Raw genomic sequence first — 26,720 nt, forward strand, 5'->3', positions numbered from 1 at the left:
TCAACTTTTTTTAAAAAGAGAATTGGTGGAACAAGATAATGAGTACTATTGTTCATTGAGAGTTACTTATTATCAGCTTCTTCTTGCTGCACTCATGGAAGTGACACAAATACACAAAATGCACCATCCTGCAGAGTTTGGAATTTTTTTTTTTTTTGATGAACCTGGTCCTCAATGCTCGATACTTTTTAAACTTATTAAGTATGTAAGATCCTTATTTAGGAGTATTATTATTATTTGGTTTCTGGCATCAACACTGTGTTCATTTTATAGGTATGAAGCACCCAATAAGTCCTGACCAAATCTTTGAAGATGGAATTATGAATCCATCAACTTTTCTACGGGGCTTTGAAGAGAAAGGACTGTGGAATGATAGACCAGACTATCAATTAAGTAAAGAAAAAAAGAAGATACTATTTTCCTTCTGTGAAGTGTGTAATATACAGCTGAACTCTGCAGCACAGGCTCAGGTTCATTACAATGGGAAATCTCACCTGAAAAGAGTGAAGCAGTTGAATAATGGGAAACTACCTACAAACACAACTACAGGCACTTTGTTTGCAAGCACAAGCACAGGTACTTGATTAATATATGAGAGAGATGCTGATTTCTGGTTAGAAAAAAACTAAACTTGCAGAGATAGCAAAGCTTTTTTAATACTCCATATACAATATTAATGATTGGTAATTAATTATTATTATTATTACCCTTTATACTGCCATAGCCACTGTTGCATTTATTTCCTTAAAGGACATAGGTCTTTATTTTTGTGAAAGGAAATTATTCAAAGTCTTTCATCTTAAAAGCACTAATAGAAATGTATTGATACAATTCTAGTTGCAGCATTGAACATGTTGATTCCTTCATGTTTGTCCAGCTTTTATTAGGCAGTGTTGTGTAGCTTAAGGACTACAGGATTGGATTGTATGTATTTAAGGTATGGAATATTCAAAAATGTCTGTATCTAAAGATGTAGCATTCTATTCTCTGATGTGTAGGTTTTAAACAGTCCTTAATAGTAACCACTCCTGCATTCTTTTAATTTTTGTTTGTTTGTTTTGTTCCAAGAATTCTAAATTCTGGAAAGAGGTTGCAAGTGTAATTGTGAAAATATCTGGAATTTTTACCAGATTGTAGTTTGGGTGCATCAGTTTTTTTGTTTAAAGCATACCACCTCCACCTCACTCTTTATTTTATTAAAAGGGAAAAAATCAGGCTGCCTTTCCACCTCCTAAGAAGCAAAAAGGCCTCAAGTCCAATATTTTAAAAACATCCTTTGCAAGTCACTTTTGAAAGAGGGGTAACCATAATTCATTCATTATGCTGAGAGATGCAAAAAGATAGGCATATCTCCATATATTATCTCATATAACTCAAAGGGACTTTGAAAGGTTATTGAGTCCAGCCCCCTGCCTTCACTAGCAGGACCAAGTACTGTTCCTGACAGTTCTCCTCTTCCCCTCCCACCCCCAATGGCCCCCTCAGAAATTGAATTCACAACCCTGGGTTTAGCAGGCCAGTGCTCAAACCACTGAGCTATCCCTCCCCAACAAGATACCATTGTTAAGAAGAATTGCTATCTAGAGGAGGCACAGATAGCTGCTTTTATTATTTAGTATATAAAAGTATTGATTAAGTGACAGATTCCAGATCTTCATAGAAAGGATTTATTAATTTTATTATAGAAACACCAGAGCTACATTAAAGGTTAAATTGAAAACTCTGGAATACTGGATTGAAGAGATAAGACATTGCTATTTTCAATTGTCTTTGTTTCTCTTCCTTTTGAGTTCTTTTTTCTAGATGCTTGATTTTTTTCTGTTTCCTTGGTTTGGTGTTGGTTCTTATGTTTTGATTTATTTTGAATCTAAGGATGGAATGTGTGTCACTTGGATATGTTGCTGGCAACCAGGCCCGTTTTAGAAAATGATGAAATTCAAATTGATGTGTAAATATCCTGCTGGTTTCATTGTGAAATTTTTCAAAAGTATTCTGAATGAGTGAGACACCATCATTTAATGAAATAAAATTATCGCTGTGTTGCTAGAAAATGCAACCCCTGTAGTATTTGTTTGCACTGTATGTTTTGATTTCTTTGAGCTGTGTACTTATGCTGCTTTGTTAGCAATTTAAGTAACCTAAAACTGTAACTCCTGGTCCCCTGTCTCCAACACTCTTTTGTCCTTAGGCCCTCTCCATCCCAGCTGCTTGCAGCTCCTTTGGGTGTGTGCCTTGGATGCGTACCTTTACCCACGTCTGCTTGTAAAAATCAGGATTGGTTGCTTCATTAAACTGCACATTACTTGAAATTAATATTTCTTTTGTTAATCAACTTGTATACTCCAGAAATATATTTACTGATCTGTATAGTGCTTGCTGCTATAAGAGTTAGGCATTTTATTTGTATAGTTGAATTACATTAACTTCATTATTGGTAAAAGAAAAAATATCCCTAAACATAATGCCTTTCATAGACTGTTATAAAATATACCTTTGGTCTAAGAGCCAGTACATTTACTGGAATGCAATTCTCAGTGTTTCTGAAAAACAAGTGAAACAATAGTGTAGCAATGTGAAGTTCCCACAAGATGGTGCTGCAAGCTTGCAACAAATATGGTACTTCATCTACAATTCTGCTAATTTTTTGCTAAGTTGTGTTGCTATATGTAGTGGATTTTTAAACAAAACAAAACTTTTTTTTTAATGAATCCCTTTGCAGGACAGCAGTGATACATTTTATACGTACTGTTGCTGGTTTTATGAATGGCTTCCTCCTACTCCACTTCATTCCCTTTTGGACAGGTAGTTTACCCAGCAGTGCTGTTGCTCCTGAAAATGCTTATCAGCCTCTTGGGATATTGGGCTTGGGGGAGTCTGCTTGTGGTTTCTGCCTTGGTTGTATTAAAACTGGAAAAAATGCCTGGAAAAAGGCAAAATACCTTTTACAATGAATTAAGAACATAAGAACGGCCATACTGGGTCAATTCAATGGTCCATCCAGCCCAGTATCCTGTCTTCTGACAGTGCCCAGTGCCCGATGCTTCAGAGGGAATGAACAGAACAGGGCAATCCCCTGTCATGCAGTCCCAGCTTCTGGCAGTTGAAGGTTTAGGGACACCTGGAGCACAGGGTTGCATCCCTGACCATCTTGGCGAATAGCCAATGATTGACCTATCTTACATGAACTTATCTAGTTCTTTTTTGAACCCAGTTATATTTTTGGCCTTCACAACATTCCCTGGCAACAAGTTGCACAGGCTGACTGTGGGTAGTTTTTGAGGTAGCCGGAGACCTCATCCACTCTGTAGCCTCTGAGAAGTTATCTACTTGGCCTGTACAATTGCTCATATCAAGCCAGGTTTACAGTTGTGTGAAGAAGTACTTCCTTTTGTTTGTTTTAAACCTGCTGCCTGTTAAATGAATTGGGTGACCCCTGGTTTTTGTGTTATGAGAAGTGATAAATAACACTCTCCTATTCACTTTCTCCACACAATTCATGATTTTATAGACCTCCATCATATCCCCCTTTAGTTGTCTCTTTTATAAGATGAACAATCCTGGTCTTTTTAATCTCTCCTCATATGGAAGTTGTTCCATACCCCTAATAATTTTTGTTGCCCTTCTCTGTACCCATGTACATCACAGATTCTGGAAGTGCTCTTTGTGCTTTATGCCCCACCTGTTTCTGATAAATGGAATAATTTTCTTTGGGTTCTGGGCTGCTTTAGGGAGAAAATGTGAATTAACTTGCAGATTACGCTCAGTGATGCCGTTTTGCAGTCCTTGTGTAACTGAAGGCCTGTGGAGTGGCCTCTCTGTGAGTTTGCTGAGGAACAGAAATTGGGTGTCTGTCTGCCACAGTATACTCCGTCAGCAGCATGGGTACGTAAGCTGTTATGCTGGCATGCACATCTATTTGCTCACAGGTTTCTATCCTGGCAGAACACTGTCACGCTGTAGGGCTAGATCCTGTAGCTGTTTGCCCAGGGGCATTCTGCACCTATGCAGCAATCCCTTTCACATTCCCCATGAAGGCCCAGAGGAGCATATAGGCAGATCAAGTAGCAGGATCTAACCCTATAACATCATCTATATTTGTGACAGTTGCAGGATCTAACACATAGTAATAAAATGTAAGAACTCTATAAAATGAAAAGTATCCTCTTAATGAATCCTGCCCATAGTTAAGATGACTCTCTGAGGCTATCAGTGAAAAATTTAAAATTACTATAAGGAAAGCTTGGAAAATTGCTCTAAAAATGTACTAGCCCAGCCACAATATCTACTCATCCATGATGATGCTGGAGGGCAATCTGGGAGGAGGTAGGTATTTAGTCTTGGCTGTAAAGAAATTACTTGTCTCTGGTGAATAGGTGAGCAGAATTTTGCCAGGTCAATACAGAAAGACTGAATAAGGGATAGACTATGCTCTGTTACAACAGCATAAATCTGGAGTGAGTAACACTATTGATTGCAGTGGAGTTACTCTCCATGTTTTAATTGTGAGCAGAATCTGACCCTAAATTGGAATCTGGATATAGAGCCCCAAATCCATAGCTGTGCCAGAGCTTTGTCTCTGTCCCACTTAGGGCTATTTGCACTGCCTTGTTGGAGATCAGAATCTGGCTCTCAGTAATCTTATTGAACTAGGCCTTGAACTCCTTTCTAGTTTTCTCTTTGAAGAAAAATGTCTGTCAGTTTATTTTAGTGAGCATTGAAAAGCATGCTAGGCACCAGACAAGCAGCCCTGGCCCTGAAGAGCTTAAATGCTAATAAAGTCTGCTCTCGAGGGCAAAGTTACTCATGTGCATAAGCGTTTGCAGGACTGGAATATCCCTAAATAGAGAGATAGGAGGGAGAAGGGCAGGAGAATGGAGAACAAGGATTACAAGAACAGGAGCATGAGTTAGCACAGTTTCACTGCACACATCTTGTGTTTTTTGGGGGAAGGCATTTTTGCTATTAGGTGCTGTGGTACCCCTAGTATAGTACATTTTCTCAATGTCAATTTTGCCTGTTTCCGTTTAGTTAGTTTTAACCCTTGCTATTTTATTTTCAAAGCTTGCTCTGAGAGAGAGGGAGGAATGTACCAGGGGGTAGGATACAGAGCCTAGTCAATGTTACTTCTAACTCTTCTTCCTCTGCTTTGTAAAGCCCAAACCCCATGCACAATAGCTCAAAAAAAGGAGCTCCATAGGCTTTGAGTAGGGGGCATGATACTATATAGTGGGCACTCTGTCCCAATTTCAGTGTGTGCAAGAGAGTGTTACTGGAATAGCATAGCAGAAGGGGATAGTCTGGCCTGTACATACATGATTAGTTCATATCTTTCACTAAAAGCCAAAATTAATAATTCCATTAATGTAATTTAGATGAGTATTAAATGAGGTCTAGAGGCTGTGTTCATTTCTTACTTGTAACTATTGTAGACTTTTGTCCAACCAGATCTTGTTGAGTGGAGGGCACCACTTTATTTCTGCTTCTTAAGTATCTTCAAAATCTATTTTTTTCTGGGAAAATGAAATCTAGCCTAAATCAACGTATTTTCTAGCCATTAATTAATTAATTAATTCGTGTGTGTATGTATATATGATATATATTAAATATATACATTGCTGTTTTCTGTCATATCAAAACAATCAACCATTTTGAAACTAAGAGAGGATTTCACTGTATTGTTTTGGTGTACTTTCATTTATTAGCAAAACATGTTTTGTGGTGATAAAGGATTGAGGTATTATTATTTACATAATAGGTGTTAACTGAGACACTAATAGCTATGAATAATGTTTGTAATTCCTCATTCAAAGATGGAAAAGGTGTAGTGTAAATCTGCTGGTGACTATATTAGAAAATATGTGGTAGTTGAGAAACATTGCTTTTTTCCTGCTGCTTGCTGCAGCCTTCAGGTCTGTGCAAGGTAGATCCAGTGCCCAGAAAGTATACAAATACCTGGGGGAGGTCCTCTGTGGGGGAGCTATGAATCCTTCTGTATATAGTGCACATTGCCCCAGTTCCAGATATGGGCTGGTGCATAAATTGCACCTACAGGTTATCTCTTGGGATTTTTTACTTCTCCATTATTGGTTAGTTAAGGTTCATTTTTAGCAATTGGTGAAGTATTGAAACAGAGCATACAAAAATCCCCCAGAAGGAGCAGGGAGAACATCCCTTAGACTAATTAGGAATTTTAGTAGTAATTATCTACCAGCATACTCTAATTTTGTGCTTTATAGGATTGGACATGCAGTTGTTTTGGGCGCACAAATGGTACATGCCTGGCATATTTGTACATGCAAAATCATTTTGGTATGTATTTGTACATGCAAAATTGGGGACTGTAGCTGAAAGAGTTGCACAAAACATTCTTGGGGCTCTTTTTACCTTATTCACAGGCTATGTGTAGATTGAATATATTATCCATGTTGCAAATGTGGGTGTTCCTGAATTGTTCAGTAAATTCTCCCAAGTTGGAGTTATGTCTTGGTGAAGAATTTATAATTGGGCCCTCCTTTCATTAAGGAGATGCTCACTTCCTGTCCTAAATTGTGTGACATTGCAGTTTGCTGTTAAACCTAGCCACATTTCTGCATAGGGGTGCGTGACATAATCTCTGGTCAGGCTGTGGGCCCCAAACCTGCAGGGGCAGACACTTATACCTCCATAGAGACCCACTGCAGTCAGAGAAGGCTCTTCATAGGTATGAGGGTGTTCCCACACAGGTCTTATTGCAAGACAGGGTCCTCTGTTTATATATGATTGCTATGTCTGTAGAGCAGCGGTTCTCAAACTTTAGCAATTCGAAGACCCCCATTTTGATTTAAAAGTTTTTGTTGACCCCCCAAGACTGCTTCTCAGCCCCAAGCCCCACCCCCACTCCACCCCTCCCCCAAGGACCCACCCCTGCTTCATCTCTTCCCGCTCCTGTTCCACTCCTGCCCCTCCTCTTCCCTGCCTCTTTCCGCCCCTTCTCCTGAGTGCGCCCCATCCCCGCTCTTCCCCCTCCCTCCCAGTGCTTCCTGCATGCCACTGAACAGCTGTTCTCTGGTGTGCAGGAGGTGCTGGGAGGGAGTGGAAGGAGTTGATTAGCAGGGCCTGTGGACCCCAGTTTGAGAAACGTTGAAGTAAAGTGTTATAGTCCTGTGGGATGAAAGGTGCTATATAAATGCAAGATGATGATGATGATTTTAGACAGTCATTTAGCTGTTTAAAAACATCCACTCCCCGACACTTCTGACTTAACTAAAAAAGTAAATCAATATTAACATACAGTACGTATCTTGGTCTGAGATACTTTCCCTTACACCAACTGCTAATACCCTAGTATATTTAGATAATCTTGTAACTGTTTAACAGAAACTCATGTGCCTTTTTGCTTTGCAAACTTAATCTCTCCCTGATCTTCAGTTTATTCTTGTTGCAACAGTGTTGTGTATCTATATTTTGTATCTTGTACATATGCCCCTCTTACTTCTTTGTGGGAAAAGATAACCTGTATGAAGCAGATGAAAAAACAGCAAGATTTACATATTGGGAAGTCGGGGGCGAATGGGAAAATGTCCTTTAGTAAGTAATCAAAGTGAAAAAGAAAAGTGCTTTGTCATGTGTTGGCATGCACTTAGCTGTTGAATTATCTCTGAAAATATTTACTATGTTCTACTGTACAGACGATCTTAGTCTAGGCCAATACTCCATTCCCCTTCCCCCCCAGCAAATATTTACATTACTCTTTACATTACTCTATATATAGACGGACATATCTGTGGATATTCTTGCTCTCTTAAGCTGATTTTTGTATCCTTTACATAATTGTATAAGCGAGTGCTTCTATTCATATGCAAGAGTGTCCAGGAATGACTTTTATTTTTTTTAATTTATTTGTATTATTTTTATTTATTTATTTCAGGCTTTTCCAATAATAAATCTCCTCTGAATACAGGCTGCTGATTCTCCTCTGTCTCCTATTCACTGTGGAAAAGGCAGAGCTATTTTTAACATTTACAAAATTTAGATAGATGATTCTTCATTCTGTGTGGTTTTGAGAGAAATCTGTAGAGCCTTTCATAATCATATCCTTTTTATGGTTTGCTTGAATTTGATCACAGTTGCTGATTTCATGCATTGATAATGAAGGCTTAGGTTGCCTGTTTCTAAGCATAAATCCATCTCAGACTTCTACTTTGATAGTGCTCTGTGTTCAGTACGCATGAAGATATAGAACTGAAATTGCTTTGCTTTCTTTACAAATGACTCAGTGTGCTTGTCCTCCTTCCCTAAAATGTTGCCAGCGTGTAAAGGATTTTCAATGAGCAATGCAATAAGCCAGCATCTGGGAAGGTTTGAAGCTGCATTGGTATAACAGTGTACTGTCACACAGATGATCAGGGCTGGAGCCAAGTCTCTGTAGCACCGTAGATCATATTGGTCACAAACTGGAAGTTTTGTTTATCTAACTTGGTTGCTATTTAAGCTGGTTAAATAGTATTGTCATAATGTGGAGTGGACTTCCTAGTAGAGGTGAGCATGATTTTATTATTAAACTTTTCTGGTTAGCTTTGAGATATCACTATTAGATGCTTACATTTTTGGCACTATTTCTGTGGGTATGTCATTTGTATTCTAGTTATTCCAGTGGAAATAGCAGATGGGATAACAAAAAGACAAGGTATATCTGATGGGGGTTTTTTAATGTAAAAGTAACTCAGTAAATATGTGTTAAGCCTCCTCCTTTCTTTGCTTGCTGTTTGCAGAGGGTATCTTACCAGTAGGTGACTTCCTATGCATTTTAAACATTTCAGAACATGTCAGTGATACTATATGATTTGCTGATCATTATAGAAGTAAGCTAATTAATAGTATGATTTGTACACCACTGGTCACAAAGAAGGCTATTACTATATACATTAAATTCAATTTTGAGTCATGATATGAAGAATACAGAAGAGACCAATGGTATTCATAAGATAAACTAAGAAAGTAAATGAAATAAACTGCATGCTGGAGTTGACTTCTTATATAAACCTGATATTATTAATGTTAAAAGTTATGACCTCTTATCTACAGAACAACCTCCAATAATTCATTTGCTCTGACAACTTGTTTCATGAGAGAGGTATAAAATTACTGTCACTTGTCTCTAACCATGCTTTAATTAAATTTGATATTAAGTCCAGCAAGTTATTATTTAAAAATAGGGTGCTGAAGCTACTATATGAAGTTTATATTAGTAAATCTTAAAGTTGGAAAATATCTCACAGAGCAATAAATAGTGTGTAGCTATATAAAAAGCTTGGACCAGAAATTTTACCTATTGCAAAAGACACTAAATTTATTTAATCTGCAAATTACTTATTAAGCATCACAGTGCTGCGGATGTGCTTCGTCTACGTTGAAACTGGCTTTAATTATGTTCCGATCTGGTGGTATTAACTTGTTTAATACAGAAAAAGAGTTTAAAATTATTATGATGTATTCAAAATGGTATTTTGCTTGCTAAAATAATGTCTGTTTATGTAGACTACAGATTTTTTTTATGAGGAACTAACACAGCTCATGCGTCTTCCTGCTAAATTTATTTATGAGGCAGCTGTTTTATAGCTTTCAGCTCTAAAGTTATAGATAAGTGTGTATTTGTTTGACAGAAGATTCGAGAATTTCCATTTACTGCCAGTACATGTAAAGCTTGGCTAAGCAGACTGCATCAGGAGCACACCATTTGTATTAGCCAATCTGTCTTTGCAAGTCCCAGGGCCACTATCTTGCTAGAAGCCACTGTGTGCTTTTGAAAGCATGAAATTAGTTTTATACTGAGCACATGGTTTCTCATTTAGCAGTTCTTTTTATGGTAATGGTCAATTTATAGTTTGCTGCCAGGATTTCGGTGTTCTCTCAAAGCTGATAGCTTCTGCTAAGGTGTCCTTTGGAGATAAAAAAGAAAACCCAATTAGACCCTAACTAGGGGAGAATTCTCCCCATCGACCCATTTATTATTTGTATTCTTATTTCAAAGTTATTTTATAATAATACCCATCAAAATACATTTTCCTGCCATAGCCAGTTCATGTCTTGTTACTTTGTGCATAGTTTTGTAATCAATTTGTAATAGGCTGCCTTCATGAGGGTGGCAATATTATATCCTTTTGTCTGTTTCTCAGTGTATCAGGAGCACAATATGTTGAATGTAAAATAGATGGTGCAAGGTGTGTATGTCTTTGTTGAATGTTGCTATGTAGTTCTTTAGACTCCAGACTGGAATTTTTAAATCTGATATGATTGGTGTTGGTTAAATGACAGAAATACAGGAAAATGGCTGTAAATAGTTATTCTGCCCTCGACTCACCCCAAAATGCATTTTATCCGTAACCTAGTGAAACTACTTTTTATAAATGTTTAGCTCTGGTGAGCACTTTTCCTTTGAAAGTGAAATTTCCACTATGCTAAATTATGCACTGTTTCCATAATTGCAGCTACTGTCAGCTAGAGGTTAAGAAGCTAAAGATGTTGACAAATGTTGAATTTACTTGGTACTAGGCTGCTTTTCCTTAGGTTAGTTTGGCCAGTTTATGCTGTTGATTCCTTTTGAAAGCTAGGCTCTCAGTTCTATGCCTATTTAATATAGGTCTCCCTCGGTGCTTTGGAATAAATCTTGCAATAAGATCAGTGTTTACAATACAGTATATACTTCTGTGCTGGAGTTTTCTTTCCAACTGGCAAATCCTGCCCTGCCTCTTGCACCTTGGAAGACCTGTTAGGCAGTGGAACTGCTACATTTCCTCTGTGCAGGTCGCGAAGGTAAAACATGAGGAGCTCCTTCTACACCTGTGTGGGATGAGGAACTGGTGGAGGTACAAGCTGATGGATGTACAAGTAAGCTGGTACACCAACTGTATGCCCCTTCTGCCCCATGGAAAAGGGAAGGGTGCAGAAGTTGTGAAGACAACTGGACACTGGGAGGAGCCACAAAACACCATTTTAATCTAGGGAAAGGATTCTGTTCATAACTGGCAGCCACAGAGCTCCCTGCACCAAACCTGTGTGTTTGGGTTGGCCCTAAGAATTGAGGCATAGATACAAACTGACACAGTTGGGTTTTATGTAGTTTTAAAAATGTGGTTGCTGTCATTTTCAGACCTTTAAATTCATTGCTCCATCATTTTCCTGTAAATACTCAAAGCATACTAAGCAAAAAAAGGTTGGTGCTTGCATTTAGAAAAATCTGTGCTGCATATACCAGTAGCACAAGCTATTAAAAAAGAAAAAAAAAAGTCTCTTGTAAGTACAGTGCATTTTTCTTGCTCTGTTCTTTTTTGGACTTTTATCAAGTATTTTTATTGCTATAAAATACATGCTTGCCAAATTACAGGCAGGCTAGTTCTTTGTTCCACAACTTTACGTTGTGAATAAGCTGCTTTCAACTTCAAAGATCTTACATCCTCTTAAATGTTTAGATCACTGCATAGCTGTCCTTCTGCCAGTTCATACTGATGGGTAGTGAGAGAATCGCCTTCCAGAACACTGGTAGTGTTGGGCAAGAAGCAGTTAGTTTCCTTGTTGGGAAATTTACTGCATTGAGAGAGTACTGAAGGGTGCTATTTTTGTATGGTGGCTTGCATGACATTTCTCTATGAAACTATTAATTTTTAATCATTATCCTTTAGGAAAACCGTGTGTTGATATATAGAACCTCTGAGGATTGAGAGAAAATTTTTGAATAAGCAACACCCCATTCTGGGTTTATCTATAAGAATCCCTGTAGGATACAAGGACACTGTAAGTGAGAAAGGAAAAGTGATTTTGGGGAAGTGGTGTGGGGTTTATAAAGAATCGCATTCTGCACCCTCTCTGCAGGCTGGAGAAACCCCTGGGAGGAGCTAGGTGGTTAGAAGTCTCTCCTGGAAGGTTAGGCCAAGTCTTGGGCTAGCCCCTGAAAAAGGTTCTTGGTGCTCAAGAAGTGCAGTTTTAAAGAGTGGTTGAGGTCCTGGAATATGAAGCAGTTGAAGTAGCCTAGGTCCAGATGGCTTAGCACCTCAAAAATAAGGAATGAGAGCTTAAACTTGACATTGTATTCACTGGGAGACAGCTGAGAAAGTGGAGTGTGAGGCTGATGTCCTCAGCAGTTGGTAACTGAGCACAGCAGCTGGATTGTGTACCAGTTTCAATTTTCTCAGGGCTGATGGTTTCAAGTCCAGTTAGACTGCATTCCTATCATTAAGAGAAACACATATCTTTGTGACTTATCAGTCATGTCATCATTAGCAAGGATGGGATTCAGTCTTCCAGTCAGTGATGATGGAAGAATGTTTCTTGTGAATTCTGCTATGTGAGAACTTTGCATCAGGAGGGTCCAGAAGAATTCATAGAATCAGAGAAGAGTAGGATTGGAAGAGACCTCAGGAGATTATCTAGGCAGGGGTAGGCAACCTATGGCACGTGTGCTGAAGGCGGCACGCAAGTTGATTTTCAGTGGCTCACTCACTGCCCAGGTCCTGGCCACCGGTCCAGAGGGCTCTGCATTTTAATTTAATTTTAAATGAAGCTTCTTAAACATTTTAAAAACCTTATTTACTTTACATACAACAGTAGTTCAGTTATATATTATAGACTTATAGAAAGAGACCTTCTAAAAATGTTAAAATGTATTACTGGCACGCGAAACCTTAAATTAGAGTGAATAAATGAAGACTCGGCACACCACTTCTGAAAGGTTGCCGACCCCCGATCTAGGCCCAACCCCCTGCTCAAATAAAGACCAACCACAACTAAATCATCCTAGCCAGGGCTTTGTCAAGCTGGGACTTAAAAACCTCCAAGGATGGAGATTCCACCACCTCCCTAGGTAACCGTTCCAGTGCCTCACCACCCTCCTAGTGAAATAGTTTTCCTAATATCTAACCTAGACCTCCCCCACTGCAACTTGAGACCATTGCTTCTTCTGTCAGCTGCCACCACTAAGAACAGCCTAGCTCCATCCTCTTTGGAACCCTCCTTCAGGTAGTTGAAGGCTGCTATCAAATCCCCCTCACTCTTCTCTTCTGGAGACTAAACAAGCCCAGTTCCCTCAGCCTCTCCTCGTAAGTCATGTGCCCCAGCCCCCAATCGTTTTTGTTGCCCTCCTCTGGACTCTTTCCAATTTGTCCACATCCTTTCTGTAGTGGGGGGCCCAAAATGGGACACAATACTTCAGATGTGGCCTCACCAGTGCAGAATAGAGGGGAATAATCACTTCCCTCAATCTGCTGGCAACGCTCCTACTAATGCAGCCCAATATGCTGTTGGCCTTCTTGGCAACAAGGGTATACTGTTGACTCATATCCAGCTTCTCGTCCACTGTAATCCCCAGGTCCTTTTCTGGAGAACTGCCGCTTAGCCTGTCGGTCCACAGCCTGTAGCAGTGCATGGGATTCTTCCGTCCTAAGTGCAGGACTCTGCACTTGTCCCTGTTGAACGTCATCAGATTTCTTTTGGCCCAGTCCTCCAATTTGTCCAGGTCACTCTGGACCCTATCCCTACGCTCCACTGTATCTACCTCTCCCTGCATCTTAGTGTCATCCGAGAACTTGCTGAGTGTGTAATCCATCCCATCATCCAGATCATTAATGAAGATGTTGAACAAAACTGGCCCCAGGACCAACCTCTGGGGCACTCCGCTTGATGCCAGCTGCCAACTAGACATCGAGCCATTGATCGCTACCCATTGAGCCGATGATCTAACCAGCTTTCTATCCACCTTATAGTCCATTCATCCAATTCCTAAACTGTTGACTGGCTTTTTCAGATGAAAGCAAACTGTAGCTGTAAGCTCTGTACGGTGCCTCCCTCTGCCTACAGGCATAACATCTGTCTTGCTAGTATTTATCTTCCACCAGCTCTTTCTTATCTATGTGCAGATTTTAGCCAGATGTTAGAAAAGCTGGGTGACAGACAGTACTGTTCTTTGCATTTGTAAATCCAAATTCTTAGAGTGCTTGCTCATGTCCATTCCTTGCTAGGTGTGTGGGTGCCGTGTGCACAGTTGCTGGATATTTTTCCCTCATTGATAGCCGTAGGGCCGGTTCTAGTGCCCTTTGAAGTTGTGTGCACATGCACTAGTATAAAGCGCACCACTGGCCCTGCACCTTCTCAGTTCCTTCTTATCGTCTGTGATGGTTGCTGGATCCTTCTTGCTGTGGCAAGGTTTCTTTCCCAGTGGTTGGACTTTCTCTGTTCAGATTCTGTATAATTATCACAGTTAGTGCATGCAGTTCTTAGAGTTAGTGTATACAGCAGTGTTAATAGTTGTCCTTGTTGTTGGGACTTTTTTGCTCTAGGGGCTGCGCATGCCATGGTCCCCAGGCTTCAAGCCGTGCACATCTTGCGGCAAGCCGATGCCAGTTAGTAACCTGCACGCTAGCTGTTTAAAGTGTCTGGGGGAGTCTCGCATCAAAGAGAAGTGCCAGATCCGCAGGGACTTCAAACCTGGCACCAGAAAGGACAGAGACATTAATCTGAAGGCCATTCTCTTGCAGGCAGCCCTCAGACCCGTTTCAGAGCCAAGCCACTCTGAATCGGTGCTGAGTACTTCAGCATCTGTGCGGAGCACTCATACAGAACCATGTTCTTCCTGGCACCGGTCTCCATCCCTGGTGCCAAGGAAGAAACATAAGAAACAGTGCACCGAGAGAGGGCGTTCTCCAGTACCGAAGAGAGACAAGCAGGGACAAGCCACTTATCCTCCCCCGAGCCACTGATGGCACCGCAGATTCTGTCTAGAGTGCTGAGTCTAGTACAGGACCACCACCAACTCCCAGGAGCAGCCGTGGGGTCAGGCTTTTGCTGACCCTTCGACACGGGAGGTCTTTCTGGTGGTGAAGGACCTGCTGTCCCTCCTGATCCCACTGACTCTTCAAGGACCTCCACCAGCCAAGGTTACTGGGGATAGAAGGGAAGAAGGTCTGACAAGCTCCTTCCCAGTATAGATCACTGCGACACTGTCTCCTGGCACTACCTGGTGGTGGAAGTAGCTACTGCACTGCCATGGTCTCCAAGGGAAGAGTCCTCTTTGGGGTCCGAAGGGGAATCCTTCACTCCGTCCGAGACCTACATGCCTCTGGACTTTGGTACTGACCCTCCCGCCAGCTCCTGGCCACTGGTTGATGCAGTGGCAATATTGAAACCCTTGGTTCCCCTGGTACTGGGGCTCCCTTCCCATTGCTCATACTCGGTGTCATAAAGGCAGGCTACCACCTCTTCCTATCTAGCACCAGACTCTGACTCCGGCACTGACCCTGGTGCTAACATCCAGGAAGTGGTCATAATTGACATGATGGAAGAGCCTCTCCTCCTCATCCCCAGATGAGGCGGTTGCAGGCCCTAGTACTCTGCTCCCTTAAGATGACTTCAGGGTTCACCAGGACCTCCTGAAAAAGGTCATGGTAAACTTGGGCCTGGAGGTGGAGGAGCTTATGGAATCGGCGCACAGCCTGAGCAATATCCTGGCTGCAGCTACTTCCTCCAGAGTGGTCTTGCCCATAAACAAAGCAGTATTGGGTCCCATTAAGACACTCTGACAGACCATTTCTTCTCTGTTCCCCACATCAAAGAGGCTAGAGAAGAAATACTATGTCCTAGCAAGCAGGTTCAAATACCTTTACTCGCAACCCTCTTCCCCTGGGATCCCTGGTATTGTCAGAGGCAAATGAACAGGACAGACAGGGGTAGACGAGTGCTATCCGTCTAAAATAAAGAAGCAAAGAGACGGGACCTGTTTGGATGCAAGGTTTATTCTACTGGCAGTTTCCAACTACGTATCTCCAACCAGCAGGCTTTGCTGGGGAGGTCAGATTTTAATCTGTGGGACTAATCCAAATTTAAAGACTCCCTTCCTCAGGAATCAAGGTAGGAATTCACGGCCATCCTAGAGGAAGGCAAGATTGTGGCCAGGAACTTCCTTCAGGCAGCTTTGGGTGCGGCTGACTCAGCAGCCAGGATTATAGCATCGGCTGTCAACATGAGGCACTATTCATGGCTCAAATCTTCTGACCTCCTTCACCAGGTTTAGCAGCCTGTCCAGGAAATTCCCTTTGAAGGCATCCTGGACCTGCATCGCCTCAACAAATATCTCAAGAAACTGAGGTTCCTCATGGTCTCCATGGCTTCCATCATTCCCTCCCTGCATCCAGGAGACTGGTATGCCACCCTCAACATAAAGGACATTTTATTTCCCAATCTCTATTTTTCGGAGTTGCAGAAGATTTCTCAAGTTGTAGTTGATCAATGCCACTACCAATTCACCACTCTTCCCTTTGGCCGATTGGCAGTCCCACAAGTGTTCATGAATTGTATGGTAGTAGTAGCCTTCCTCCGGTGTTGAGGTGTGCAAGTCTACCTGTACTCAATGACTGGCTGACCAAAGGTCGGTCGCAGACTCAGATGCAGCATAGCATCAGTATAATACGAGCTGCCTTCCAGACGCTGGGTTGGTTGATAAACGAGCAGAAGTCAACCCTGGTCCCAGTTCAGAGACTAGAGTTCATTGGGGCAGTGCTCGATTTGACCCAGGCTAAAGCCTCCCTACCAGAAGCCTGATTCTGATCTATGTCAGACATGATATCCAAGGTCATGGTCCACCCAATAACGATTGCTTGGGTCTCCCTCGAACTATTGAGTCACATGGCGGAATGTACCTGCATGGTGTGGTACACAAGGCTATGCTTCAGACCCCTACAGATGTGGCTGGTGTCAGTCTAATCCCCGAGAAGACACCACCTGGACTCATTACCCTTTACTCTCAATCCCTCCTCCAGTTCTAGCTTCACTGACCTGGTAGGAGAGACCCAGGATCCATAATGGAGGGGGTACCATTTGCTGCCTCTCAACCATCAATAATCCTAGTCTTGGATGTGTCAAACCTGGGGTGGGAAGCCTACCTCAGCAGTTTAAGGCCCTCTGGTCCCAGGAAGAACTCTCCCTGAATTTAAATGTCAGGGAACTCAAGGCGGTATACTTGGCTTGCTATGTGTTCCTTCCATAGATCTTGGACAAAGTGGTGCAGGTCCTGACAGACAACACTGCATCAATATTTTACATCAACGAGCAGGGAGGGGCTCGATCTTCAGCCCTGTGCCAGGAGGCCCTCTGGCTTTGGGTCTTCTCTGCGAATCATGCCATTCATCTCAAGGCGTCACCTCTCAGGAGGCCAAAATGCACTGGTAGATTTCCTCCGCAGATCCTTTTCTTCTCACCCTGAGGTTATCAATGTAATCCTTCAGAGGTGGGGGCCTCCCCATGTGGACCTGTTTGCCATTAGACAGAACAGGAAATGCCATCAGTTCTGTTCACTGCTTTGGCACAGCATTGGCTCCCTCTCCGATGCCCTTCTGCTCTCTTGGGTAGACCACTTATTGTACGCCTTCCCACCAATCCCCTTGGTTCACAAAGACCTCCTAAAAATCAAATGGGACAAGGCAAAAGTTATCCTGATAGCACTGGTGTGGCCATGCCAGAATTGGTTCGGTACGCTTCTGGATCTCTCAGTGGCAGCTCCACTCAAGCTCCCAATCCGCCTAGACTTGATTTCACAAGGCCATGGCCGGTTGCTTCACCTGAACCTTGTCTTCCTGCACCTGACTGCAAGGTTGCTGCATGGCTGAACCCTGAAGAGCAGGCCTGCTTGGATTAGGTTTGACAGGTCTTGTTATGTGGTAGAAAGCCTTCCACCAGGGCTACCTACCTGACCAAGTGGAAATGTTTCACTTGTTGGGCCTCCTAACAGAATCTCTCTCCATCCCAATCTTTGCTGAAGTCTATCTTGGATCATTTGTTTTACTGAAAGCATCAAGATCTGGCTCTCTCGTCTATTAAGGTTCACTTGGCAGTCATTTCAGCCTTCCATCCGCCAGTGAATGGCAGATCAGTGTTCTCCCACGAGATGACAATCCGATTTCTCAAGGAGCTGGAAAGACGCTCTACTCTCAGGTTCAGAAACCAGTCCACCCATGGGACCTGAATCTGGTCCTGTCGAGGCTCCCATGGCCTCCCTTCGAGCTATTGGCATCCTATTCCCTACAGCTTCCCTCCTGGAAGGTCGCCTTCCTAGTGGCGATTACCTCAGCCAGAAGGGTCTCTGAGATCAAAGCCCTGATGTCAAACCCCCTTATACGGTGTTCTTCATCAAGGATGATGTCCAGTTGCACCCCCATCCAGCCTTCCTAGCAAAGGTGGTGTAGCAGTTCCACAACAACCAGGATATTTTTCTGCCTGTCTCCTTTCCAAAAGCTCACAAGACCACTGAGGAACATTGGCTTCAGACATTGGATGTTAGGTGGGACCTCGTCTCTTATATTGAGAGAACTAAGCCCTTCTGCAAGACCACATAACTCTTTGTAGCAGTAGCAAAAAGGATGAGAGGGCTACCTGTCATATCCCAATGAATCTCGTCCTGGATAATTGCCTGTATATGAGCTTGCTATGAGCAGGCGAAGGTTCTGCCTCTGACCATCATGACCTCTCATTCCACAAGAACCCAGGCTTCATCAGCAACGTTCCTCACACAGGTATCAATCCAGGACATCTGCAGAGCTGCAACCTGGTCATCAATTCATACCTATGCTTCCTCACCCAACAGGCCCGTGAGGATGCCAGTTTTTGGAGAGCAGTGTTGCAGTCAGTACGTCCATGAACTCCAAGCCTTCCCCCGGGGGTACTGCTTGTGAGTCACCTAGCATGGAATGGATATAAGCAAGCACTCAAAGAGGGGGAAAAATGGTTACTAACCTTTTGTAACTGTTCTTCGAGATGTGTTGCTCATGTCCATTCCCTGATCAGCCCTCCTACCTTTCTGCCAGAATTACGGGCAAGAAGGAACTGGTAGGGCGTGGAGCCGGTGGTGCCCTTTATACAGGCTCATGTGTGTGTGACTCCAGAGGGCGCTAGAGCTGGCCCAACGGACACCAGTGAGGGAAAAATCTCTGGCAATTGTGCACCCGGCACACACACACCTAGCATGGAATGGACATGAGCAACATATCTCTTAGAACAACAGTTATGAAAGGTTAGTAACAGGTTTTTTTTTACATGAACAAAAATGAGGAGGTTGAAAAATGTTTATATTTTTACAAGTTGAGTAGAGGCACCTTTTACGATGTATGTTAGGTAAAACTTTAAGTGAAATCCCTATCTGAACTTCATTTATGACCTAGATGGTAAGCTCTTCAGGGCAGAGGTAGTCTTATTTGTTACTTGTTTGGACAATCCTACCACAGCAGAACTCTGATCCTTGACTGGAGCCTGTATTTGCTATTGTAATACAAAAATTATTTATATCTTTCAGTTCATAGATTCATAGATTCATAGATTATAGGACTGGAAGGGACCTCGAGAGGTCATCGAGTCCAGTCCCCTGCCCGCATGGCAGGACCAAATACTGTCTAGACCATCCCTGATAGACATTTATCTAACCCACTCTTAAATATCTCCAGAGACGGAGATTCCACAACCTCCCTAGGCAATTTGTTCCAGTGTTTAACCACCCTGACAGTTAGGAACTTTTTCCTAATGTCCAACCTAGACCTCCCTTGCTGCAGTTTAAACCCATTGTTTCTGGTTCTATCCGTAGAGGCTAAGGTGAACAAGTTTTCTCCCTCCTCCTTATGACACCCTTTTAGATACCTGAAAACTGCTATCATGTCCCCTCTCAGTCTTCTCTTTTCCAAACTAAACAAACCCAGTTCTTTCAGCCTTCCTTCATAGGTCATGTTCTCAAGACCTTTAATCATTCTTGTTGCTCTTCTTTGGACCCTTTCCAATTTCTCCACATCTTTTTTAAAATGCGGCGCCCAGAACTGGACACAATACTCCAGCTGAGGCCTAACCAGAGCAGAGTAGAGCGGAAGAATGACTTCTTGTGTCTTGCTCACAACACACCTGTTAATGCATCCCAGAATCATGTTTGCTTTTTTTGCAACAGCATCACACTGTTGACTCATATTTAGCTTGTGGTCCACTATAACCCCTAGATCCCTTTCTGCCGTACTCCTTCCTAGACAGTCTTTTCCCATTCTGTATGTGTGAAATTGATTTTTCCTTCCTAAGTGGAGCACTTTGCATTTGTCTTTGTTAAACTTCATCCTGTTTAACTCAGACCATTTCTCCAATTTGTCCAGATCATTTTGAATTATGACCCTGTCCTCCAAAGTACTTGCAATCCCTCCCAGTTTGGTATCATCCGCAAACTTAATAAGCGTACTTTCTATGCCAATATCTAAGTCGTTGATGAAGATATTGAACAGAGCCGGTCCCAAAACAGACCCCTGCGGTACCCCACTCGTTACGCCTTTCCAGCAGGATTGGGAACCATTAACAACTACTCTCTGAGTACGGTTATCCAGCCAGTTATGCACCCACCTTATAGTAGCCACATCTAATTTGTATTTGCCTAGTTTATCGATAAGAATATCATGCGAGACCGTATCAAATGCCTTACTAAAGTCTAGGTATACCACATCCACCGCTTCACCCTTATCCACAAGGCTCGTTATCCTATCAAAGAAAGCTATCAGATTGGTTTGACATGATTTGTTCTTCACAAATCCATGCTGGCTGTTCCCTATCACCTTACCACCTTCCAAGTGTTTGCAGATGATTTCCTTAATTACTTGCTCCATTATCTTCCCTGGCACAGAAGTTAAACTAACTGGTCTGTAGTTACCTGGGTTGTTTTTATTTCCCTTTTTATAGATGGGCACTATATTTGCCCCTTTTCCAGTCTTCTGGAATCTCTCCCGTCTCCCATGACTTTCCAAAGATAATAGCTAGAGGCTCAGATACCTCCTCTATTAGCTCCTTGAGTATTCTCGGATGCATTTCATCAGGCCCGGGTGACTTGCAGGCGTCTAACTTTTCTAAGTGATTTTTAACTTGTTCTTTTTTTATTTTATCCGCTAAACCTACCCCCTTCCCATTAGCATTCACTATGTTAGGCATTCCTTCAGACTTCTCGGTGAAGACCGAAACAAAGAAGTCATTAAGCATCTCTGCCATTTCCAAGTTTCCTGTTACTGTTTCTCCCTCTTCACTAAGCAGTGGGCCTACCCTGTCTTTGGTCTTCCTCTTGCTTCTAATGTATTGATAAAAAGTCTTCTTGTTTCCTTTTATTCCCGTAGCTAGTTTGAGCTCATTTTGTGCCTTTGCCTTTCTAATCTTGCCCCTGCATTCCTGTGTTGTTTGCCTATATTCATCCTTTGTAATCTGTCCTAGTTTCCATTTTTTATATGACTCCTTTTTATTTTTTAGATCGTGCAAGATCTCGTGGTTAAGCCAACGTGGTCTTTTGCCACATTTTCTATCTTTCCTAACCAGCGGAATAGCTTGCTTTTGGGCCCTTAATAGTGTCCCTTTGAAAAACTGCCAACTCTCCTCAGTTGTTTTTCCCCTCAGTCTTGATTCCCATGGGACCTTACCTATCAGCTCTCTGAGCTTCCCAAAATCTGCCTTCCTGAAATCCATTGTCTCTATTTTGCTGTTCTCCCTTCTACCCTTCCTTAGAATTGCAAACTCTATGATTTCATGATCACTTTCACCCAGGCTGCCTTCTACTTTCACATTCTCAACGAGTTCCTCCCTATTTGTTAAAATCAAGTCTAGAACAGCTTCCCCCCAGTAGCTTTTTCAACCTTCTGAAATAAAAAGTTGTCTCCAATGCAGTCCAAGAATTTGTTGGATAGTCTGTGCCCCGCTGTGTTATTTTCCCAACATATATCCGGATAGTTGAAGTCCCCCATCACCACCAAATCTTGGGCTTTGGATGATTTTGTTAGTTGCTTGAAATAAGCCTCATCCACCTCTTCTACCTGGTTAGGTGGCCTGTAGTAGACTCCTAGCATGACATCTCCCTTGTTTTTTGCCCCTTTAAGCCTAACCCAGAGACTCTCAACACTTCCGTCTCCTATGTCCATCTCTACTTCAGTCCAAGTGTGTACATTTTTAATATATAAGGCAACACCTCCTCCCTTTTTCCCCTGTCTATCCTTCCTGAGCAAGCTGTACCCATCCACACCAACATTCCAATCATGTGTATTATCCCACCAAGTTTCAGTGATGCCAACAATGTCATAGTTGTATTTATTTATTAGCACTTCCAGTTCTTCCTGCTTATTCCCCATACTTCTCACATTTGTATATAGGCATCTAAGATACTGGTTTGATCTTTCCTCCCAGTTTTGTCCTGACTCTCCTTTCTCTCTGCCAATATAGCCCACACTCCCTCTTGTTTCCGACCCATCTCCCCAGTCTCCATGTTCCCCACTTACCTGTGGGCTTTGCTCACCTGTCCCCGTCGAACCTAGTTTAAAGCCCTCCTCACTAGGTTAGCCAGTCTGTGTCCGAATAGGGTCTTTCCTCTCCTCGAAAGGTGAACGCCATCTCTGCCTAGCAGTCCTTCCTCGAATAGCATCCTGTGGTCTAGGAAGCCAAAGCCCTCCTGGCGACACCATCTTCGCAGCCAGGCATTCACCTCCAAGTTCCCTTTCAGGAATACTATAGGTTGTGCAGTTGTGACACACTCATCAAGCTAATAAGTAAAACAGTGTCCCTGATTCTGGACTCAATTACACTGAAAATCCAGAGTAAGTTCTTTGAATTATGTTGGTGGAACTGAGACGTGGCCCTGTGTTTTCAGTCTCGTGCAGGAAAATTTTTGTTGAAAGGATTCCACCCCCCCAATGTTTTTACTTTTGGAACTCAGTAAGTGGTCTGTAAATTGTCCTGTAATACAGGCCCAGTGGTGCCTGCCTCTAGTAGTCTCTATTAATCCCTAAAATAAGTAATGTATCATTTAGAACTAAGGCCATGCCTTCCAGCTCCCCCCACCTCCCCGCAAAAAACTCCTCCTCTTTTTGTTTGGAGACCTTCATCTTAGGAAACAGTTTTATCAGGATATTTTTAAATTACTTTCAAGACACGCGAGCTCAAAACTGGGTTATGGATTTTCACCAATGTGCATGAATAGTGTGTGTGTGTGTGCATTATCAATTCAGAGTTAACCTGATATGATTGCAGTGACAAGATGATAAAATATGTTTTGATTCACTGTGTAAAGGTATAAATCCATAGTTTAGGAATGACCATTTAAATCTAAGCAAAAGTAAAGACTTTATCAGTGGAGCACAATTAAATACAGTAGTAGAGCCTGGAGAAAATAGAGGTGAGGTAGGCTTCCAGGCGTTAATGTGGCACATGTGGGTAAAGTCAAAGAAATCACTTCAATGAAAAGCAGGCTTGGTGGAAAGAGTTAATATTTATTGTTCGAAATAGCAGTCAGTGTACAGTGGCCAGCTTTGCTAGTGGTGTTTCATAGCCTGATAATGAGGCTCTATTAATGAGCAAGGGTGTTTTGAGGTAATTACTTTGGTTACAATTTTCAGTCACCTAGGAGCCTGAGTCCCATTGACTTTAATGAGATTTGGTTCCTAAATGCCTAAGTTGCTTTTGAACCACTAAGGCCCTTTTTAAAACTTCATTCTGCAGGGTAAAATTTTACCTTGGAACGAAGGTCAGCCGAAGGCACAGTTAGTACAGAAGCATCCATAAGTTGTTCTTATTAGAGAGAGAGAGAACTTAAAACTAACATTTCTGTCTGAAAATTAACTACTGTGGTTATGGAACTTTAAGCATTATTGACTGGACAAGTTAGTAGGGAATATTTTCTCAAATTTTTTCAGTTTATTTACTTAGTTCATGTGACAACACTTGGTCTACTCGTTTTCACTTTTGTTACTCCATAATGTAGTTGGTTTCTTCCCTACAGAAAAGCCCCTTATCAGTTAGGGATCAGGAAAACATTTATCTTTAAGGAATTAAAAAATCAGAACATATTATTAAGAGGCTGTCATTAAAAGGTATTTTGTTTTATTAGCTTTTTAAAAACAATCCGGTTGACATTGCCCTTAATTGTATAAAAAGTCCGTATTTTGGCATCATTAAGGTAATTGCATGGTTACTATGTAGCTAGTGCTGGATACTATTATAACTTCTAGAGCTAGTAAGTAGTAAAACTAAAAACCCTTAGTCACAAACATCTTCATGAATGGAAGTACCTAGCTTGGTTTGTTATCCTTTGAGGGTGCATATTATTGCTTCATGAATTTTTGGATGACTACCATCTATTTGTAACAATGTTCATGCATTGAAAAAGTCCCATCGATTTTTGCACAAATGATCATCCCAGTGACTTATAGTAGAAGCGTGTGTATGTATTTAAAACATTAAAATAATGAATAGTATGTGTTCTTAGGTGATGGGCCACACACCACAAATTAATGATAGATAGATGAAGTGAGCAAAGTACAATCTGAAAAGAAGTAGTATGAAAATAGATAATCACCTTGGAACAGGGTAAGACAAAACCTTGCATGGTCATCCAGTGTTAGGCCTTTGGGCAATTTCCCTAAAATACTCAGTGTAGTTGTAGCCAAAGTCAACCAGTGACTTCACAGAACCAGTGTCAGGTAAACCGCATCTTCTTCTGGGAAAATGGTTGATCCGCTTTGGACTTTAGTGCTCAGGCACAGGGATTATGCACAGGAGATTCTGAACTTTTACCTAGTACCCTAAGTGCTGGAACTAAGGGTGCTGGAGGTGCTGCAGCAGCCCCTGGCTTGAAGTGGTTTCCATTATATACAGGGTTTATGGTTTGGTTCAATGGCTCTCAGCATCCCCACTATAAAAATTGTTCCAGCACCCCTGCCTACTTCTGTTGGTTGCTTTGTTTTTATAGTGAAATACTAGATGGTGACTCAGTATAATAAACCTCAGATTTTTATTTCTCGTATGTCTGATTTATCTGGCACACAGATCAATGTTTTAGCTGCATGGGACCTTTTATACTTTAAATGTCTGCTTTATACTGAGCATTTGTATTGTAAATATTTTATTATAATTCAAAATATTTAGTTTAAGTGCTTTATAAGCAGTACAATTTTTGGTGTCAAGTATGACTTAGCTTTATTATGATTCCCTACTCTTTCAAGAAAAACTTTAAGCCACCTTTATTGAAAGGCCATGTTCCTTAAAAGAGAAGCTTTTGTCAGTCCCTTGAGTTGCTTAATTCAAGTTTCTCTGTCTAGTGATCTTGTATAAACAAGAAATACATTTGTGAGATTGTAAATTGATTGAAGGCCAGCTTCACCATAAAAGTCCATGGACTTAACTTGAAGTTGAGTTTATGGATTTTACTACACTTAATATGTCCAACATCATAATGGCGACAGCTCTATCTTTCTGCTCTCACACTGCTTTATTGGATAATGATTCAGTCTGTTGCACTTTATTCCCCTGAGTGTCTTCTCCAGCAAAAAAGGCCATGTTTATAGCAAGATGCTCTTGTTTGTGGTTAAAACCTGAGCACGTGCTGGAATGACCCATTTATTTTCTGCTTTAGACCGAACACACTTCATTTTCCATCTTTTGGGGTCCATTCCTGCTGCCTGTATTGAGAAATGCTCCCATTAAAGTTAGCCAGACTTAAAGTCCATGCACAATTTGAGGAAATCAGACTATATTTTCATTTGCCTTATGCTTTGTTGCCATTATAATCTCATATAAGAACCCTGGAAGATGGTGACTTTCAGATGGAAAAGTAAGATGACAGTGAAAGTACTGTCAGAATTACTTGAAGGCCTGACTTACATCAGTATAAGCAAAAACATTCAGAATTAGTGGGACTGTCAGGTCAATTTAAGCACCACATTTAGGAATAAAATGTGTAGGATGGTTTTAAAAAAATCCCATATAACATTTATCACTTATTAAATTTTACAAGATTTTTTTTCATAGGGGTGAGGGAAGTGAACAGAGGCAGTAAGGTGTCAGTATCAGAGCCAGGACTGGAATTCGGGAGTTCCTGCCTGCTAGTTCTGTGCACAGACTGATAGAGTACACCCTTTGCCAGTGGGTGAACTTATATTTGGGTCTGCAATTCCAATCCATAATGAGATGAGAATGAAAATGCAGCTTTAACTCTGCCTTGGTTCTGTAGCATTAGTACAGAGCCAGAATGTTAATTGAACATATTCTTTTCACTTATTAAGATCAAAATCTCATTTCACTTTGTATTCCAACATACAGATTGAATAAGGGTTACCTGAATTCATTATGGCTTGCTGGTTGCTGATTAACTGTGAGTTTGTCCAGGAGTTTAATCTAATCCATCTCTCTAAGGGTTGGCCTGGTGTGGTAGTGCTCTTCCTTCCCAGAACCAGCAGGGACTGAGTGCAGTGAAGGCAACAAATTCAGCCCCTGTGGGGAAATGCATGCCTCACTTACTCAACACCAATCCCTCCAGCTGTTAATGAACAGCATTAACTGTTTCCAAAAGATTTCAGAAGAATGAAAGTTTGAAGAACATGGTGCCTGAAAACACATGTGAAGGGGAATATATCTAAAATGTAGGTGACAAAACAGTACATTTTTTTTGAATGCTGAAATGCTCTGCATTTTTTTTGAATGCTCAAAAAGCTATAGTCCAGAATCTGTACATGATTTTACTACAGGGTATTAGAAACCAACTGATGCTTCAATTAGTAATTGAACAGCAATAAACGGTGATTGTCCACAGGAAAGTGATTCCTTACTGTACATTTCATATTAAGTACCCTGGAATTCTTCTTAGAGAGATGTCCCTGTGGGTGCTCCACTCCATTGATGATGTGTCCCTGTGCATTTGCTTGGAGAGTGTTGCAGCAGTGCCC

The 26,720-nt window shown here is 41.6% G+C and overlaps 1 protein-coding gene across 3 annotated transcripts in view; it reads left to right on the top strand.

Moving 5' to 3' along the window:
- The window catches only part of ZNF385B (zinc finger protein 385B), a 298,061-nt gene that overhangs the window by 54,719 nt on the left and 216,622 nt on the right, over nt 1–26,720 (top strand). Inside the window, exon 2 of one of the 3 annotated variants that reach the window (XM_054044713.1) lies at nt 274–576. The exons of 1 other annotated variant lie outside the window; for it this stretch is intronic. In XM_054044713.1, the coding sequence (XP_053900688.1) occupies nt 276–576 (301 nt within the window). In that variant the 5' untranslated portion in view covers nt 274–275. Of the gene's footprint in view, nt 1–273; nt 577–8,505; nt 8,518–26,720 lie in introns of those variants that run through there. One more of the 3 variants, XM_054044717.1, reaches the window with a different exon arrangement.

The sequence above is a fragment of the Malaclemys terrapin genome, chromosome 11 (genome assembly GCF_027887155.1).
Source record: "Malaclemys terrapin pileata isolate rMalTer1 chromosome 11, rMalTer1.hap1, whole genome shotgun sequence".
Classification (NCBI taxonomy): domain Eukaryota; kingdom Metazoa; phylum Chordata; order Testudines; family Emydidae; genus Malaclemys; species Malaclemys terrapin.